General features: G+C 40.0%; 2 protein-coding genes across 2 annotated transcripts; both read right to left on the bottom strand.

Moving 5' to 3' along the window:
• Positions 1–1,860: 1,860 nt before the first annotated feature.
• Positions 1,861–3,639, bottom strand: LOC106655286 (S-phase kinase-associated protein 1-like). The gene is made up of 3 exons (XM_014375605.2): positions 3,508–3,639; positions 2,253–2,519; positions 1,861–2,136 (listed from the first exon to the last, which is right to left on the bottom strand). Exons 2-3 carry the CDS (start codon positions 2,517–2,519, stop codon positions 1,993–1,995), a joined length of 411 nt encoding a protein of 136 aa, XP_014231091.1. The 5' UTR covers positions 3,508–3,639; the 3' UTR covers positions 1,861–1,992.
• Positions 3,640–4,238: 599 nt separating this feature from the next.
• LOC106655264 (facilitated trehalose transporter Tret1-like) lies at positions 4,239–9,314 on the bottom strand. Its single transcript, XM_014375579.1, has 3 exons — positions 9,242–9,314; positions 8,196–8,461; positions 4,239–5,315 (listed from the first exon to the last, which is right to left on the bottom strand). Exons 1-3 carry the CDS (start codon positions 9,312–9,314, stop codon positions 4,239–4,241), a joined length of 1,416 nt encoding a protein of 471 aa, XP_014231065.1.
• Between the last annotated feature and the right edge of the window lie 6,314 nt (positions 9,315–15,628).

Below are 15,628 nucleotides of genomic sequence, written 5' to 3'. Positions count from 1 at the left end.
TTTACACGGAGCATCACTTATTTGCAAGTTTATAATGTATGGTATCATCCGGACGATATGAATGTAAAAAAAATTTGTATGAATAACAGAGTACAAAAAAAAAACTGAAGATGTTTATTTAATAATTTATAAACAGAAAGACATAAATGAACATGCACTAATTATATGTCTGAATTAATAATTTAAAACAAATAAAACGCGTGAATTTTATTTTTTATTAGGATATAGTAAATGAAACATTAGGGTTTTAAATTGTGAGGTTGGCTACGCTGACCAAGCCGATAAAGAAATCAGCCTAGCAGACTCGTGTAGAGTCTACAAAGAAAAAGAAATCAGTTTAGCGGACTCGTGTAGACGTCCTCTTCCCAACGCTGCAGTAATGTTAGCGAGTCGACCCTGCGACTGCGATAACTTTTCGGCGAGTGCCCTCTGTGTTGAGCTCCGATGTATAAAGTCACTCGCAAACTACACCGCAGTTGTATAGTCCAGTCCAGTTAGATCTGACTCTATGTTAAAAGTGAAAAAATTCGCAACCGGCGTTTCTCACCGGGATTCGTTAGGGTTCGATGGTAGGAATGAAGTAATAACAAATGCCACAGTTGAGTCGCTTGGAATTTCAACAATTAGGCCCTTTGAAATTAGGAAAATCGGTTTTTCGGCTACAGATTGAAAACCGTACATTTTATGAAAAAAAGTTTCAAACAAAAGTTGTAGGTCCTTGCAAGACCTTCAATTTGACATATATAACATTGGAAATCGGTTCATTTGATTATTAAAAACGCCTCAATTGTCAATAACAACAACAGGGACTTACAGACATCGCAAGAATATCTAAATGGGCTCAAATCAAAGATAATTACTTCTTATTTTGTAATTTATGATAAAAATATGTTATTTTACAAAAATAGAATTAATTATCTTTGATTTGAGCCCATTTAGATATTCTTGCGATGTCTGTAAGTCCCTGTTGTTGTTATTGACAATTGAGGCGTTTTTAATAATCAAATGAACCGATTTCCAATGTTATATATGTCAAATTGAAGGTCTTGCAAGGACCTACAACTTTTGTTTGAAACTTTTTTTCATAAAATGTACGGTTTTCAATCTGTAGCCGAAAAACCGATTTTCCTAATTTCAAAGGGCCTAATTGTTGAAATTCCAAGCGACTCAACTGTGGCATTTGTTATTACTTCATTCCTACCATCGAATCCTAACGAATCCCGGTGAGAAACGCTGGTTGCGAATTTTTTCACGTTCAAAACTAATTTGACTGGACTAGTAATGATAATCATTTATCCCCGCGCACAATTTTCTTACACATATGTGTGATATACGCGGGGAAACTTTCATACGAAGAAATAATTTCTGAATTAACTCCAGTACAAGTCATAATGGCATAAAACGAGTGACATTAGAAATAAAATTCAATAAGACCACTGCTGTATTTATCTAGAATTTTAAACATGATTGATAAATCTTTTTGATGGCGTTGAGCGCGAATTTTAAAGTTCTCGATAATGTGATCGAGTGTGGATGATAATTATTACGTATGGTTTTAGAATTCAATACTTAGATTTAAATAAAAATGGTCCTAGGCGCATTTCTCACGATGATGAACATAAACCTTAATTTTTGATGAATTAATTATGAATTTTTCAATTTAAGAAGATAAAAAAAAGAATGTGGCAATGGTAAATTGTATCTCAGCTCGAAGGGCCACTGGTCCACACACGCAGCAGTCAATCATCCAATTAAGTATGTAAATATTTTAATATGGTACTACATGGCGTTTATAAAAGATTTAAAACAAAAATAACGTATTATAAATATTGAGTTTTCAATAGTATTTGAGCGCACCAATAAAAATTATTGAAAAAAACTTTATTGTTTAATCGTTTACTAGTAATACAGTAATTTATTTATCCGAACATCGTAAATTATTCTTTTTAACGTAATTGTAAAGTAATTTAAAAAAAGCAGAACTTTTATGCTTTAACACTTAAAATATTCCTTAAGTTCTGATACAGATTTTCCGCTAAGATTCTCTGATAATACCCGACATGCGTATAATAACAAATCTCTCATCTCTAAATCCTCGGCTGCTCTGATAAGGTCCGTCAGTTCTTTCGCTGGAACCTGAAACATTATAAATATCATTTTTACTCACTAGATTTTAAATGTGAATTTAAAGTTCAAATTTCCAACTTATATTCCAACAATAAGAATATTCAAAGTTAATATTGTTCAAATACCTTCAAAAATTCTTTATCCCAATCCGTCATTTCCACGGCATCGTCGTCATTTGTTATAATTGGATCATCTTTATGATGAGTAGCGAATTCAATAACCTTTTCTAAAGTTTCAGGTCTAACATTGGGTAGAGGAATAGTGGCATCGAAGGTTTCGTCCTCTCTTACATTTTGGATCTCTGTTTGTACTAATAGTGAACGCTTAGCGATTCCTATCGGCACGTCAACGATTTGTCCGTTGGAACTTTTGAATCGAATGGTTGTTGTCATCTGTAACAAAATTAAAAACGATATAAGTCAAATATTTTGTAACTGTTCTATTGATTCATAAAGATTTCATAATTTTCAATTTTTCAATCACATATCTGTAACTATTGAAAAATGATTATGTAGGTGGGGCTACGTCACCGTCCAGATTTTAAAAATGTCGAAAGTTGTATATATATATATTCCACAGCACCAGTCTATCTACCAATCAGAACGCTTATATAGTTTTTATTTAATTGTATATATTGTGTACTTTGATTAGTTCCATATAGGAGATGGGAGCGAGTTATAGAGGCGGAGCTTATTTTACCACATGACGCGACGATCCGTGTTAAACAATGAAAAATAAAATGAAATAAGTGTTCATATCCGAGAATTCGCAAATTGTTGGAAATTAGTAATGCTAATTCATTCTAAGCTCTTTTTGTTCTGTAAAATATTTTTATAAAAACAATTCTAATAGAGAAAGAAATCATGAACTTATTTTGAAAATTTTGGTAAGTTTAGAATATGTAGTTTCGCTTACTTTACAAACGCTTGATAAGATTAGAAAAAACCATTTCGACACAACACGAGGCTACAAAAAATTACAAAAAAAATTTTATATTGGTATCTGAGATGGGTATAGCAAATACGTAGAGCACTCGGATCATTGACAGCTATGTTTTAAATATATAGGTATACAACCTCTCGTATTAAAACTCTTTCTACTGTCTACTGTCTACGTTCTACTGTTTTACGTTCTACTGCCAACGTATTAATTAGTTATTTTTTGTTAGGCCCGACTCCATCTCCGATTTCAATAGCATAGGGCTAGTGAAATGTACATACGAAATTTCATTAAGATGTGTCCTTTTATTGTAGATATTTTATAGCAGTCGTTACAAATCACCACGTGCTCGATTTTTTTCCACTTTACCCCTAACCGTTTTAGACATAGTTTTTGAGAAATTAATACTGTACGTAAGATGTAAATTTATTTCGAGCTTACCTTGTTCGAGTTAGTACACCAAATATTGAAATTGACACGTGATGCTCGGTCGAGAAAGATCCGTTCAAACAAAGACGATGACTTTTACTTTCGACGTGTTGCTCGGTCGAGAGATTCAAACACATTGAGGCTGTATCTAATTTTTCTGTCTTCCAGAGCCAAGGAGAGAAGAAGTGTATAAGCTTCCTCGGTGGGGGGGNGGGGGGGGGGGGGGGGGGGGGGGGGGGGGAGATGTGGTAGGAAATTTAGAAAGTTTTTGGATACGTACAAAGCCGTTGACGACATTATTACGATAGGCGAAACGTTGAATTAACTTTTTTTACATTCTTTTACATTTTCTTACGTATTATATTCCATGGAAGATGAATTTTATTTATTAAATTTCATTTTGTTATAATAGCAGAGAGCGAGTTAAAAATATTATTGAAAATACGTAAACACAGTCGTACGCGCGCGCTCGCGCACGAGTGCGAGAGAGAGAAAGAGATGTACGCGCGGCAAGTCTCAGTCGGCAGCAGAAACGCTATATATAGGCACTAATATCCCATCGAACGTCGCTAAAGATGTTTGAAATCAAAAAAAATAAATAGATGATTATTGGTAGGTTGAAAAAAGTACACAGTGAACGTTATCAGATTAATTGCGCTATAAAAATCTCATTCTTACATCGATCACATCGATTGCTTATTATAATTCAAAATCTTTATTTTTTATTCATTCGCAATGCGGGGTTACGACTTGACGAGGTCCCTCTGTATCTCCAGTAGACTCTTGCCCTTGGTCTCGGGCGCCAGTCGCAGCAGCAGCGCCGTTATGAACCAGACGAGGCCGCACGCCCCGAGAAACGGTACGGTGTGCCCGTATCCGAAAGTCTCGGCGACCATCAGGTACATCTTGACTCCGATCGAGCAGAGCAGGCCGCCGTTGGTCGTCGCTATGCACACGCCGATGGCCTTGATCTGCGGTGCGAACAGCTCGGATATCATGACGCCCTGGACGGTGAGCAAGCCGATGTTGAAGGCGAACACGGTGAGGAAGATGGCCACCACGGGGATGAATGAGTAGGCCGAGACGTCGAGATGTAGGTACTCCTGGAGGTAGAAGTAGACACCGATGGTGAGATTGCAGGCGCCGGCGAGTCCGCCGGAGAAGGCGACGAGGGGCTTGCGTCCCCAGCGGTCGACCAGCAGAGTCGTGAGCAGCACCGAGATCAGCTGCACGACGCCGTTGGCGATGTTGATGGTGTAGTCGCTGAGCTCCTGGCCGGCGAGCTTGAACTCGAGCTTGCTGAATATCCTCTGGCCGTAGGCCATGATGGCCGAGTAGCCGCACAGATGATAGGTCGAGGAGAACAGGGCGAGAATACAGATGGCCTTGACACTGGCCCGGGTAGACAGCAGCTTCCACATCGGCGTCTTGGTCTTCTTCAGCAGATCGGCCTCCCTCACAGCGGCCTGAATCTCTTGCAGCTCGTCCTCGACGTCCAGCTTGCCCTGCAGCTTCTCCAGGGCAGCCTCGGCCTCGTCCGCCCGACCTCGCATCAGCAGGTAGTAAGGGGAGTCGGGCATGAGGGAGAAGGCAAGCAGATAGACGGCCACGAGGCCGAGATTGATCCAGGCGTTGGCCGAGCCGCTGAGCAGGGGAATGATGACGAAGGACTGGAGCATGCCGAGATTCTGCATTATGATGAGGAGGACATTGGCGACGCCGCGGGCACTCGTGGAGGCGATCTCGCCTATGTACATCGGGCAGACGCAGTAGCTGATGCCCTGAGACATGCCGGCCAAGAATCGCGTAAGGTACAGGATCTGTTGGGGGCGAGATGAAGACGGTCATTGTTTTGAGAGATGAAAAAGAAGGTGAAAATGGATCATTTGTACGAGAAATTAAAATTAAAAATAACCCGCTGTCCTGGACACTTTGTAAGGATAGATGTGAGTAAGTACGACACAATGAGTGGATTTGAGGCGAAAAAAACTTTCGACAACGAGCGGACTCCTGAATATTGAATACAAAATTGTAATCGTTATTTTTATTTAATGAATATATTTGCGACTATAGTATATTTTGTAACAAGTGCGCGAAGCAGTTGACTCACCCAGGAGTCTTTGCACCCTCGCTATGCTCGGGTGAAAACAACTCCTGGGTGAGTCAACTGCTTCGCGCACTTGTTACAAAATATACTAAAATGATCGTGTAAAATAAATGTGTTCACAGTGAAAAAAAACAATCTATCGTGAAATATTGGAATGTCCAAATTGTCCAAATAGGGTTTATCAACTTGAATTTTTCCCAGAAATTTTATTATTATCATCGGATCTTTAATCTTTAAAAACACCGTAGCAAGGTTCTAAGCATGTTGAGAAATAAGGAACATCCAAGATATATAGTGTTTAAGCCACTCGCTGCGTTGCACTGCCCCAAAGCTCTCCTATTTAACTGTCTTGCCGTAATCAAGAGTATCGATCCGAGGGCATACATTTCTGCTGCCTCCACGTCCTATGTACACACTTTCATTCACTCCATATCTTTACTCCTCCCTTTGCTCCTACGTAATTTTGTACTTTGATACACGTTGTAAAGGACAAATATCGATTTACATTCGATAATCGCTTTTCCTTACACACATACACACTCGCAGGTATTTTCTATGCGACCCTCGAGAACATAATGATCAAACAAAAAATTAATCTACCAAACGCCGTGATTTTTCAATCACCTTTTTGAAACGTTATTATTATATTGCGTTATACGGAATAAATTCATTAATCAGCGCAACGACGAGCCACTCTATACCCCGCTCGCAGGTGGGTGATTAATGAAATTTTTGCTTGTACAAATTTCTATAGCGTGACTAGGGGCTGCTGCGAGGTAAGAAGCAAGAGAAAAAAAAACCCGAAGCAAGCAAGGAATATAGATTTTACAGAATTGTAATATTAAACGAGTTGAAAATGAGCGTTAAATATGCACGATACAGCATTACTAAATCAGAGTTCACTTTTCGCACTCGCAAAAGATGAGCCAGCTAGCTAGCTAGTCTGCTGTATGATCTCGTAGCAGCAGCAGCAGCAGCAGCATCAAAAAGGGAATAATAGAAAAATCTCACTGAATTATTTCTCTCGCGCTCGCTCTTTACTCTTCCTTTTTTTTGTCTATATATCGAGCTACTTGAGCGTAAGAAAAAAGCGGCTTTGTATAAATTTTTCGTTCGTTATAAACGAAAAAAAGAAGAGGAGGAAGAGGAGGAGAAGAAGAAAATCCGTGCGCGTGTGCCAGTGAGAAAGAGAGAGAGCGCGAAAAAAAAGAAAGTTTAACGGAGGACAAGAGAGAGAGAAGAAAAGAGCGCGAGAGAGGGGAGAGGAAATAACTCATACCAAGCAGAAAATTCTTCAGGATTTAGTATATAATGAAGAAGCTCGGATCGTCTCTCTCTCTCTACTCTCCCTTGCGATATAACGTAAATTCCAGAAACGTGACCCGTAGATATTTATTTTCAGATTCTCCAAAATGAGAATTCGCGGGAGCACAAATCGTCGGGTCCTTTTTAAAAGGAAAACTACCCCCTGCGCGCGAGCGAGCTTTAAAGCTTCAGCAGCAGTAGTATGCTCGAGCTTGCACGGCTGGCTGCATGTGTGTGTACCCGGCGCGAGGGAATGTCACATAGAGAGAAAGCCAAAGAAAACAAAGGCGCGCGCGTAGCAGAAGCAGATCTATATCTATATGAAGTACAAGTTTTTGCTATGCTCCGAAGGACGCGGTGTGTAAAAAAAAAAAAAAGAAAAAGCAGGACAAGCTCTTTGCATGCGAGAATATCCTATAGTAACTCATATACACAGAGAGAGGTTTAGAAAATGTGATGCGATGGTAGACACGATAGAGCGATATAAAGAGCGTAACGGCGCGCACGACAACACAGGGGCTGTTACATCTCGATCTTAACGCGCGGGGGCGAGAACAAAATAGTCTCGTCAAAGAAATCGAATCTCTATTATACCTGCACGCACCCCCTTCAATTTTAATTAAATCGCTTCCGGTCTCCCTTTGGCTTGTATTCGTGAAAGCGTGAAGGTATTCAAGATTCATTGTAGTTCCCGTTCAACGAACCCCCTTTACGAGTATTTATATATATTTTAAAGTATAATTAGAAAATCTCTAAAAAGCCAAAACGCGATGATTTCATAGTGTAATAAGATATACCCTTGGAGCAACTTCTTCTTCTTTTCTATCATTAATATCGATCTCGTTCTCGCGACGATTCTGCAAGCGCAAAGCACCATAATAACGCGTGCGTATACGCGAAACTTTGTTAATCGATAAGTAAAAGTTTTGTAAGGCTGTTATGAATCAAAAGCTCGCAATAAATTCCATTTGACGCTGCACAATTTCCCAGGTAAAAGCCAAAGCTGTATTGTACACACAGAGAAAACTAAAAGTTTCAACTCTCTATAAAGCAAGCAGCAGCAGAGATGTAAGCATGAGAATGTGTATGAGCACCTGCTACAGCACATACACATGGTTTCGATAGATCGATAAAAAATGCAAGCTCGCGAGCAAAAGCAGCATCGTGTGCCCTCAAGGCGGCAAAAAAGCTCGCTCGGTATCTCTTTAAAGCTCGATGCGCGAGTAAATATAAAAGTTCGTATTTTATTTTTTTTTTCCATCTTCCATCTTCTTTTATTTTCATTTACCCAAAGGTTATCGGCGAACAGTATCATGAGGAGCCAGGACAGGCAGAGAGGCAGACCCGCGGCTATCATGGTGTTCTTCCGGCCGATCCGATCGACTATGAGGAAATTCACGGGCGGCACCAGAGTCTGGCCCAGAGCTAGGAGCGACATCAGGGTGGAGAGCTCGGCCTGGCTGAGCTTCAAAGGCGAGTCCGGACCGGTGAGCTTGACGCTGTTGGGCGAGCTCCAGCCGCCAGCGGCGCCCACGCAGTACATCAGGAAGGAGCCTTGGAAAAAAAAAAACAGAATAAAGTATCGTTGTTAATATTTAAATGCGCTAAATTACGTATAGTATTCGACGACGATGATTTTTATGCAGCTACGGCGGCACTTTGTACAATTTATACCGCACGCTGCGCTGCAGCTGCAATAAGCTCTCTCTCTCTCTCTAGCTCGCTCATTCTCCGGTATATAGAGAGCGCCGAATCGATAATCGATTTTCTCACAGCCACAGCCGCCGTAGCCGTTTCCAGGCCGGATAAAAGTCCATTTGCGCGGCTAATTATACAGCCTCATTCAATATGCGAATTGCTCCCTCTCTCTCAACTCCGAGCCTTTAACAATATGAACCACACGTAGCAAGCAGCTCTCACCGCGTTGGATTATATATTAAAGCTCGCAGCAAAGGCTTGCAAGCACTGCTGCAAGCGCAACTCGTTTTCCTTCAATATGTAATAGCTTCGTTTAAATCCTTTTCCGTTGCTCGCGCGCGCGCGAAAGAAAAAGTAAGAAAAATTGACGCCGAGATCGGAGAACGCGTCTATTATAATATGATTTTTTCAATGGATATCGCGTATTGTCGTCGGTGCTTTATACCGCTATATTGAATAAGTGTGTACCAGTACCACCGCAGACGCATACATTTTTCCTTGCTTCTTTTTTTTGTTGTACAAAGCGGACGTGTTTTTGCATTTATTACCTATATATAATGGAGGAAGAATGCGGGAGAGGACGAACGGGCGGATGCGGGGGGAAAAAAAAGTAAACATAGCCGAAGAAAAGCTTACAAGCAAACGTTGCCAAGTATTCCCAAGTTCGGTTTCCGCCCTCGGGGCTTCGGTACGTTCCTTTCTCGGCCATGTTCTTGTCGGTGTGTGTAGCTCTGGTCCCAGCGCTTCTTCTTCTTCTTCTTCGTCTATATATACACACGCTTGCACACAGACACACGAGGCAACAATGCTCCCAGCCGCAAGCAGTGGTTTGCGCGTGTATATACCGCACACAAAGCCTTTCAAGATAGACTTCTTGTTGCGGTCATAATCAGCCCTCGGATGACCCCGTATTTATATTTGATATGATTCGACAACGAGTCGCTGCTGCTGCTGCTGCGACGCAGCAGAGGCGCATGTCGCCTGTACTGCAACTTGATGTGTATATATATATACGTATATATTTTCTTCCTTAATTACTGCGCTGCACACCGACTCGATCGAATATCCGACTCGTCAGGTGTGCACTGTACTATCGTTATATATATATTTAGCTTTCTAAATCCAGCCGATCTCCTGCCGAACGGCGCGGAGTAGTAGGAGAGCTATATCCTCGCCCCCGACGCAATTTAAGTTAGTGCTGCTGTGGAATTTTTTCTTTCTCCGGAGTTCTCTCTCTCTCGATTTCGAAACTTCTACGAGCTCTCCGGCCAGCAACCGAAGCTGAAGCTGAAGCAGCAGCAGCGGCAGAGAGAGTATTATCAGTTCTCAATTATCCCTGACGTCTACAGTATTCAAACAAATTATCCTTTGCTCGCTCCGTTTGACCATTTGTTCGCGAATGTGCAGTTATATATAGAAGTAAACAGAACTACTTTTAGCCGCTGCACCGAGAGAGGAGGCGCGCGCGCTGCACATTAGTTACGGAACTTTATACATTAGAAGCACTTTTAGTAGGACTTTAAATAGATCGGCTGCCTGCTGCTCTCGGAAAAAAAAAAATTAAAACTTATTGAAAATGCCCCTCTTGATTCATGTCTTGATGGAGTTGCTGCTGTACTACTTTAATTTTTAACGTAAATAATATATGTCACGTATAGCTTAAAAACACTGATTCAAAAATGCGTCTTCTTGTTACGCGAATCGATCGATTACTGAAAACATCGCGCACTTTATTGAATCGATCTCTTTTTCTGCCGAGACAGCGATCGAACCATCGATAAGGCGCGCGCGTGTGTTTGAATTTGGATATTGTAGAAGAGCAAATATGAAAAAAAAAAATCATGAGATCAGACGCGGAATATAATATTTGCTCTTTGCCACAACACCGGGAAAGAACAAAGATTACACCTGTATACATTATCGTCGCGATGATACGGCGTACGATGAGAATTTTTATATAATTTTTTCAATAATTCACAATTGTAAGCGAGTTACGTGCGTACTTTTAATGTAGTCGATGTCGGCTACTTTATTCAACCTGAATTTTGTGTAGAGGAAAAGATTCGAGCACTAATTAACTATCTCGATATTTTCCGTGTACAAAAAAAAACATTTTTTAAATATAGTCTTTTGCTATAAATCATTTTTACATTTTACCAAAATTATTGAAATCGTGTTTCAACTTATACAATTATATGCCCTTTGCCACTTGCAGATTTACGAATAATGGCACTCGCCATCTAGCGGTAGAGTTTGGCTTTAATCATTCAAGTAAAACCCAAAGATATATGTTGCTATACATTTTTCTAAAAGTGTGCTTTGACTTATACAATTATAATCAGTAACGACGAAATTAAATACAATTTTAGATAAGTTTTCCGAAACCTTGCTTCGATTTATACAATTATTTTCTCTTAGCCTCTTGCAGATTTACAAATGAAAGACCCTCACCATCTGGTAGTTGAGGCTTGAACTGGTAATATCGTATTTAAAGTAGTTGAAAACTGGTATACATTTTTTGAAACATTTTAATCGCCGTTGTAAGTTCTTATAATTGTTGTGAAAAAAATCGCCAAAAAATATATCAAACATTTCAAATGTTAACTATTCAGTCGTTAGGCCATTATCAAAGTTGAACATATTACCACGGTTTCTAATTTTTTTTTTCAAGCCGCTTAGTCAATCAACACACTGACATTATACAATTTAAGAAACAAAAGTAAACATGGAATAAAGCATGAAAAAAAGCTCAAAGCTAAAAAATTAGGACAAAAATTTAATACCGTCAAACTGATTATATGCATCAGAACATCGTGTAAAATTATATAATATTATAAATGTTCGCCAAACTGTTTAGAATTGCTCCGAAACTTGATTATCCGCGTTCTCGAGGGATAAATATAAATCCAACAACGAAAATCTCTCTCTCTCTCTCTCTCTCTGTCTCGTGAATAAAAAGACATTGTGAATTTAAATTTTGTGCACTTGGCATATGCGCAAAAGTTGAAGAAGTAAAAAAAAAGAAAGAAAAAAAAATTAAAAACGAAGGGGGTGGCAAAAAGTACACGTATACATACACAGTGCAGCGAGAAAAGAAAGTACGAGCGTGGCAGTGAGAGAGAGAGAGAGAGAGAGAGAGAGAGTTCACAAAAGGCAGTAGTTTGTGCTAGCGTAGCAGAGCAGCTCCAACGACGACGACGAGTCGCAAGGCGTCTAAATCACGCATAGAACTCGACAATACACGCGGCAAACTCTCGCGTATTATATACGTATATGTATGTGTGTATGTGTATGTGTATACGAGAGGAGCATAACGCGAGTAACGCGCGTGCTGCTGTTGTGCCGCTGCTGCTTGCAAGCATACGTATGCGGGAATGGCACGTCGTCGCGAGCTGTGCTGCCGCGCGCCGCCCTGTCAAGGCAGAGCGCAATCCGCGTATATGCCATATACCACTATATGTGTGCGTACGTATGTATGTATGTGTGTGGCAGCAGCACACGCTTGTCAAAACTATTTTCCAAGATTAATCCGAGACACGATGGGGGTGACGATGTGCTGCTGCTGCTGTTGTGGCGCACGACGACGACGACGAATGCACGTAACCGAGTTCATCGCCGCCGAGAGCTTTTCTACTGCTGCTGCTCTTAGTTTATAATATGTATTTCTCTCGCTGTAACTTAAAATGCCGAGCGTTTTTAGCTTTCGATGAAAAAAAAAAAACACTCGAGTCGTGCAGGTACTTTCGTTTGTTGTAAATAGTTACACGAAAGCTCGAGTTGGAAGCAACATGAATAATTACCAATCGTGTATATTTTCGCTCTCGGATCCAATAATCTTCAAAATTAAACAAAACCACATTAATCGCGGTTAAACTCGGAGTTTTCTATTTCTATCTCGATGTCGTAATTGTCGTCGTCGTCGTCGTTGCTATACCGATAAATATGCACAAACGAAATTGATGGAATCTTCTCCCTCGCGGTTGCGTGGCTCTATTTTTAAAGTATAATAGAGAAGTTTTGGTTTATTGATTCGCCAAAAAATGAAACACGTTCGCGAGAGACAGAGTTCCTAATATAGCATATAATTAAACTTTCAATGAGCATCGATCAGGGGTGAATGGAGGGATGAAAATTCAAACGGGCGCTGGGTGACCGAGAGAATTTTGCGCAGCGCATCAATTTCAATATCGAATTTATCAATAGAATTTTTTAATATTGATAAAAATTTTTTAATAAAAGAGGCCTATAAATATTCCACGTACAAAATGAGCAAAATTGTATACATCGAGTCGCGAGCCGAAATTATTATTATCAGTAGAGTATATTTTGAATTGAAAAACAAAACACCGCTCTAGCCTTCTCCCTTCCAGACTTCATAAGTCTATGCTGCAACTTTAGAAATTACACGTTGGTAACTACTACACTGCTGCTGCGTCCCTTACACTCGGGTGGCGGCGCGGAGGAGGGTAAGAGTAGTATAGAGTCGGTCGCAGCAGCAGCTTCTCCTCTCTCCCATCGCGCGCGACTCTGGGAAAAATGTAAATTAGGTTTGTCAAGTGATTTAAATTCCGGCATCACTTGCAAATTCGACCCATTTAGATTTTCATCGCGCACGATATCGCGCCGCACGCCGCTGTGTCTCTTGCTTGGTATATAGTCCTTTTTTTGAAGCAAGTGTATTCTACGCCGCGCGCGTTACATTTTCCTCTCGCTCCACGACCCAAGAAAGACTCGGAGGTTTAATATAATCAACAAGTAGTTCCATTATGCGAATTAAAATAGCCGACCGTTGTAGTTGTGCCACGCAATATTCCCCCCGCTTGTAACTACGTGGCCGCGCGCGTATTATTATATATAATATGGCTGCTACTACTACCATTATTATGGATACCAATGAGCAGCGGAGAAGCTGTGATTTGTCGAATAACTTTGGAACTTGACATAGTCGCAAGTGGTTGTACTGTATAGCTGCTGCTTTACAAGCCCCCGCACGAATCGTTTGCAATTATCTGTGCGGTCGCGAAGACGAACCTCCCCATCGCATAGAGACAGAGAGAGAGAATTCCTGTGGACAAACTTCGTCAAGTATCAAGTCGCACAATGCGGGGTAGATACAGTGCAGCGTAGTGAATAAGGCAGAGGATTGCATCGTCTTAGCTAAGTACACATACCGCGAGAAAAAGATTCTATTGTTAATGAGTGAACGTTTCAGGGATTCACGTATAATTATATGCGAAATTTTAAAGCTTTACTGTTGCGTAAGATCGTTGAAGAAACAAAAGATGAAATTATTTATTTCAATTGAGATTTTTTGTTGCTCTTCAAGTTTAGCGATTGACATATTTAAAAAGGATATTCAATAGCTATCGAAATCGATCAACCATAGTCTGACATAGCTGTCAATCAAAAGTATATAAGATAGTCGTTTTATACCATAATACGTTTTGAAGGCAATTACGCAAGCTCTTTTCCAGGCTTCGATCGATTAAATTATGGAAAAATCAGAAATCGATTGGTTTGATTCCATTGTGAATATAACTGTGTATGCACAGTAAGCGTTCTTATAGTAACTTTGAGCTTCTTTTGCCGTTCGCGAGTTTTTGTTGCACCATCTAAAAGTAAGTCTTGAAGTACAACCTAATATTCAATCAATTCTGTTCAGTCAAAAAAATATTTATATCTATTCGACTACAACTTCATTACTACGATTACACTTTTTGCGAATTATTTTTTTCTCCATGCGTGCACGAATGAGTCGAGTAGGATGAGCTTGTACAACGCGCATCAACGAGCTACGAGCAAAAAAAAATAATGTTCAATGCAGTACGCCACGAGCGCTAAACATAAAAAATATTTTCATGAAAACTTGGTCAAAGTCGACTTTTAAACCGCGCGGCGGCGTCGGCGGCGGCGGCGGCAACTTTGATGGATATCGTATACACCATGGCCACTGCGCTAAACTTTTGTAATATTTACGGAAGGGTCTACATCGTCGGAGCTTTATATACAAAAGTAGTACTACAAACTTGCCGCGCCAAGGGGTAAGGTATAAGTTTAATATACAGTGATACCTTACATAGTATACCTTGGCTCTCGCGCGTGAATGATTACGTTAACATTTTCTATACGCTCGTACAGAGAAAGAGAGAAACAAAAGTTTATTAAATTTACCGATTTATCATTCGCGAGAGAGAAATTAATATCGCGCGCGGATTCCCCGGGATTTATAACGATTCATCGTAAACTGTGCAACTGCTGCTGTAACGTTTATTAGGGAATTGTTGAAAACTAATAAATCGGCGTACTTATTGCAACGATAACGAGGTACAAATAAGCTGACGACGCTCTGCGCTCTCTGTATATAGTATATACCAAAGTCGAAGGCTTTACTCGATTGCCTATGCTAGCAGGCAGCGCGTCATAATCTTTGCGAGTTATTTTGACTAATTATAGCTGAATATCCGCTGAATGTCGCTCCATGAACAATCGTTGAAATAGCAAACAATTTTCAACTTTCAAAATGAAAATTGCGCAGTCGATGGGGTGTGTGTTCCGGCGCGGCGATTTAGGTCACGAAGAAAATTTCTGCGCGCTGCAGTCTCGAAAGTTGCGCGTTGCCCGCGCGGGGTTACAGAGAGTAGTTATTAATTCTCTCACCCCGGTGTCAGGACAAATTACATTGATAGCAATAATTGTCCGGCTGCGCGGGTTTTTGATAGAGAAGCCAATGTAAAATATTAAAGACTGGATGATGATTGAAGTGCGTTAGTTTTGAATGTTGTCTTTGAAACAAAAATTATTACATGAATAAATTTCATTTCAAAGATTATAACTACCGCGCCATCAAATGCATTTTTCAAAATATCAAAAATTTCAAGTATCATAACTAAATAATTTAAGATTTTTTCACATATAATGCTATCAACAATTACATTATTCATGAACAAAATTTTTTATTCAAGACTGAGAGAAAAGAAAGTTTCTTAGAATAAATTATTATTTAACTTTTTCTTTGAGTAGTTA

The sequence above is a fragment of the Trichogramma pretiosum genome, unplaced genomic scaffold (genome assembly GCF_000599845.2).
Source record: "Trichogramma pretiosum strain Unisexual culture from Peru unplaced genomic scaffold, Tpre_2.0 scaffold91, whole genome shotgun sequence".
NCBI classification, from domain to species: Eukaryota; Metazoa; Arthropoda; class Insecta; order Hymenoptera; family Trichogrammatidae; genus Trichogramma; species Trichogramma pretiosum.
This window is presented reverse-complemented; position numbering and strand designations above follow the sequence as displayed.